Source organism: Arvicanthis niloticus, chromosome 23, assembly GCF_011762505.2.
Source record: "Arvicanthis niloticus isolate mArvNil1 chromosome 23, mArvNil1.pat.X, whole genome shotgun sequence".
Lineage (NCBI taxonomy): Eukaryota > Metazoa > Chordata > Mammalia > Rodentia > Muridae > Arvicanthis > Arvicanthis niloticus.
Window position 1 is genome coordinate 34922977 of NC_133430.1, and position 4553 is coordinate 34927529.

At 39.1% G+C, this 4553-nt stretch overlaps 1 protein-coding gene across 1 annotated transcript; it reads left to right on the forward strand.

The window, feature by feature from the left end:
• The first annotated feature begins 517 nt into the window (after positions 1–517).
• On the forward strand, positions 518–3595 carry LOC143437026 (disintegrin and metalloproteinase domain-containing protein 21-like). Its single transcript, XM_076921810.1, has one exon. The coding sequence runs from the start codon at positions 1036–1038 to the stop codon at positions 3523–3525; it is 2490 nt and encodes an 829-aa protein (XP_076777925.1). The 5' UTR covers positions 518–1035; the 3' UTR covers positions 3526–3595.
• Positions 3596–4553: the final 958 nt, after the last annotated feature.

Below are 4553 nucleotides of genomic sequence, written 5' to 3' on the forward strand. Positions count from 1 at the left end.
AGACAATTAAACTGCCAGAAGTCATCATCTTCTGGCTACAGAATAGCAGGAGACAGTTAAATTGCCAGAAGTCAAAAGCTTTTGGCTCCTGCTGATGCCAGCCTTGCTGCCTTTCTCAGTACCTGAATGCTGAGCTGGACCTCAGCACAGATCCTCCATCCCTCCCCACCAACCTAGCTCTGTGCCCTTTCTCTCTTGAAAAAAAAAAAAAAAAAAAAACCAAATAGGCAAGCAAAGAATCTAGAATTTGAAAACACAAAGGAAAATCAACCAGGAAACATGTGTACACATGTAGAATATCCCACAAATTCAGAAAAATATATTAGCAACAGACCAGTAAGATATAAAGTGTCTGAAATTATTACTATATACAATAATTCTCTCCACGAGATCCTTGATAGAGGAGCATCTAATGTTTATTTAAGGAGATAATTAAATGGTCAACCATTTCCTTATATAATATATAATTTACATTAACTATATTTATTATATAACATATATGATATATTTTATGTGATATATGTTATAAAATATATATTACTTATTCTATAATATATTATGGTTCATGAGATATATAAAAACACACACAAATATTGTCTTAAATCTCAAAATGAAGATAAAAAATTGCTCAAAGTTATTTCTATAATCATAATTCTGCCAACATGATCCCAAATAGAGGAGTATCCAAGGTCTTACTAATATTTTTTTATGGACATAATTAAATGTTCAATTCTTTCCTCATGAAGGACATGATGTATATTTTACCATATATACTATGTATGTTATGTATATGATACGTTATACATTTTATGATAATTATGTTTTATTATATCGGTTATACATGTATATATCTGTAAATATACAATATAATTGTCCTAAAACCTCAAATTTCCTTTTGCCACTTAAATTTTCACAGTCAGGTATGAGCTGTTTTAACCCAAATACATACTTATTTCTCCAAGTGCCTCCCACTTTTTGCTGTTCCCTGGGGCTTCCACCATAGGCCCTCCAGATGACTGAGCACACAATGCTTAGATGAGCACAGCATTGTTATGTAACAGCCTGCCTCCCTTTACTTACAGAGGTTGTAAGCCTCTTGCCTCACTCTGCTCTCCTCATGACTTGATGTCTAAGTCTTGTGTGCCACCCAGTGGACCAGATTTGGTTTGGTCCATGGCTCCCTTCCTCAGACCATCTACCTGGACTTGGGCCCTGCTGGAAGGTGCTCTCTGGCTCTCTGTGCTCTGGGCACTGTTTTCTCCAGCCTGCTGTTCCCATGACCCACCCAAATGGCGCTTCTCTACCTCTGAAATTGTCATCCCCAGGAAGGTTCCCCAGAGAATGGGTAAAAGTGATATGTCAGAGCACATCGCCTACAGCATGCGCTTTAGGGGACAAAGACACGTGGTCCACATGAAACTCAAGAAGAATATGATTCCTCAAAATTTTCCTGTATATACCTCTAATGACCAAGGAGCCCAGCAGGAGGATTACCCATTTGTTCCTCGGGATTGTTACTTCTACAGCTACCTGGAAGGAGTCCCAGGGTCCCAAGCTACACTAGATACCTGCACTGGAGGTCTGAAAGGAATGATACAGGTGGATGACTCCACTTATGAAATGAAACCGTTGGCATCTTCTTCAAAATTTGAGCATGTAATTTCTCTGCTTGTGGTGGATGAAAGGTCACGTAAGTCTAAAAAGTGTAGAAATGATGAGATTATGGCAGAGGCAAATATCCCCCCTGAAGAGACTCAGCTTGCTGGAAGTCCCAGAGCAGCTCCCGTGTATCTGTGGCGTATACATATAAAAAATATAGCAATACACTACACGATGACTCACAGCTTATTCGTAAAAGTCGGAAGGAACCACACTGCCTCGATTGAGTTAATGATGATGATGACCAGCATAGCAAACAGCATTTATAGAGTAAGTGGATTTCTTGTGTTTGCACGTGCCATATGTATTTGGAATGACTATGATCACTTCGAATTTGAAGAAATTACTGATGTTTTAGAATATCTGGAATATTTTGGCTATTGGAAATCTGAATTTTATTGGGAAATGCATCATGCCACTACAGTTATTCTCGCAGGAGAGAAAATTGGAAGTGAAGAGTATGCAGCCAATCAGAATGGTGCATGCAACCCCAACTGGGGTGTAGCATTTGTACATGTAGGAAAAAAACATTTCTTTCTGGGTTCATCTTTAATGGCTCACGCAGTGGGTCACATTATGAATTTAGAGCATGATAAACCTGGCTGTATTTGTTTCAGAAGGACTAGTTGTGTCATGAATGCATTTCCCACTCTTCAGGATATGCTAAGCAATTGTTCCCATGATAGGATACTTGTGTATATCAATGACTGGGACCCTTGCTTTAGTCAAGCACGTGTTACATATAACAATTTAAATTATGTAATTCCTCGTTGTGGAAATAAGATAGTAGATCAAGGTGAAAAATGTGACTGTGGTTCTTTTAAGGACTGTTTCTCTGATAAGTGTTGTGGAACCAATTGTAAGTTAACCAAGGGCAGCACTTGTACTGCAGGAGGTTGCTGTGAAAATTGTCAGTTTGCTCCCACTGGAACAATATGCAGAGACAAATTTGGTATTTGTGATCTTCCAGAATACTGTAATGGAGTCTCAGAGCAATGCCCAGCAAATTTTTACATCATGGATGGAACTCCTTGTTCTCCACTAGCAGTTTGCATGTCAGGAAACTGTAGCGACCGTGATTTGCAGTGTCAAGCTCTTTTTGGATACCAAGTAAAGGATGCTTCACCAGCATGCTATAGAGAATTAAATGTCAAAGGAGACCGATTTGGAAACTGTGAGGTTAAAGAGGTACTTGGAGGAAGCCGACCTATTGCATGTCAAACGGAGGATATTTTATGTGGACAGATTCACTGTGATGGTGTCGTTCGTATTCCTGGTGGAGGTGAGCACACTACCTTTCGTCACATAAAGGTACATGATATTAAAGAAGAAAACTGCTTTGGGTATGATGCACACCATGGGACAGAACTTCCTGAAATGAGTTTTGTATTGGATGGTGCAACCTGTGGCCCAGGGAAATACTGCAAAGGCCGGAAATGTGTCTTTCATCAAACTTTGCAGTATAATTGCAACATAAGTTCATGTAACTTCAGAGGGGTGTGTAACAACAATGGCAACTGTCACTGTATCCAAGGTTGGCAACCACCACATTGTAGACAAAGAGGATCAGGTGGTAGTGTAAACAGTGGTCCTCCAATTGCTTCTGGGAAAACATTTAAAGCCGAAATACATATGAGTGTCAACAAGCTAATAATTCTTGTAGGTACTCGAATATTTCTTGTCTTGGCTTCAATTACTTCTGGTGCAATTTCAAAAGCAGTATTACGTCCTCCACAAGCAGTATCACATCCTCCACAAGCAGTATCACGTCCTCCACAAGCAGTATCACGTCCTCCACAAGCAGTATCACGTCCTCCACAAGCAGTATCACGTCATCCACAAGTGCTCCCACGTCGCCCCCGTTAATAAATAAATGATTTTATCTGAAACTCATTGGATCCACACAATGGACAAATCCGTGTCAATTACCAGAAGAAGTTGTCAATGATGTCTCCTGAGTCATGTAACCATTCACAAATCTGAAAATTCTATCTTGAAATAAAATCACTGGGGACTTAGTATTGAATCTCTATGTTCAAATTTGATATTTATAATTTTTTAAATCTATCTCTCTCTCGTCCCCTCTCTGATTATTTCCCTGTGTGTAAGTGTGAGTGTAGTTTCTTGTGGAGACCAGACTCTGATCCCCAGGAGCTGGAGTTACAGGTGGTTGTGGATCACACAGCATGGGTGCTGAGAACCAGACTCAGGGTCTCTGCAAGAGCAGCCAGCCCTCTTAACTTCTGTGTCATCTCTCTAGCCTCTTAATGCCATATAACTAACCCCTTCTTAGGTTTGTTTTGATTTCGATTTTTCTCTCTCCCTGTTTTATTTGCTAAGCAGCACAGACAAGAACCGAGGGTTTTACTCAAGCCAAGTGAATGTCCTGCCTTCTACTCTACTGTACCCAAACATTTGGTCACATTCTTTATACTTCTACATGTAAAATCCATCTTTCATATTTTTATGAAGAGAAAATACATATTTGTGATGTCCATTTTAAAGTTTTCTAGATGATTCTGTATCAACTTTTGGCTGCCTTAATATGTGCTACTGTTACCATTGTCATGGTCTGGTTTCAATTGTATTAGATCATTGTCTATTTCATTGTTAATGTAAAATAAGTATCAAAAAGACATTTCTAAAACATATGGATGCAGGAGGAAAACAGTTGATTGCCCTTTTTTTTTTGTATTTGTTTTTCTCTTAACCTAGCTCTCTTCCAAATAATTGAGACTGGACTACTATATTTATTTAACGAGCTTTAAGGATACAAGAATGGAGCACTGTTGCTCTATCTAAATCTTCTAAACCAATCTGGCCACCTCTCAGTCAAATTCCCGGAGATGCTTGCATTTGATGCCCTTCTCTGATTGAGCTGTTTTCTCATGGTG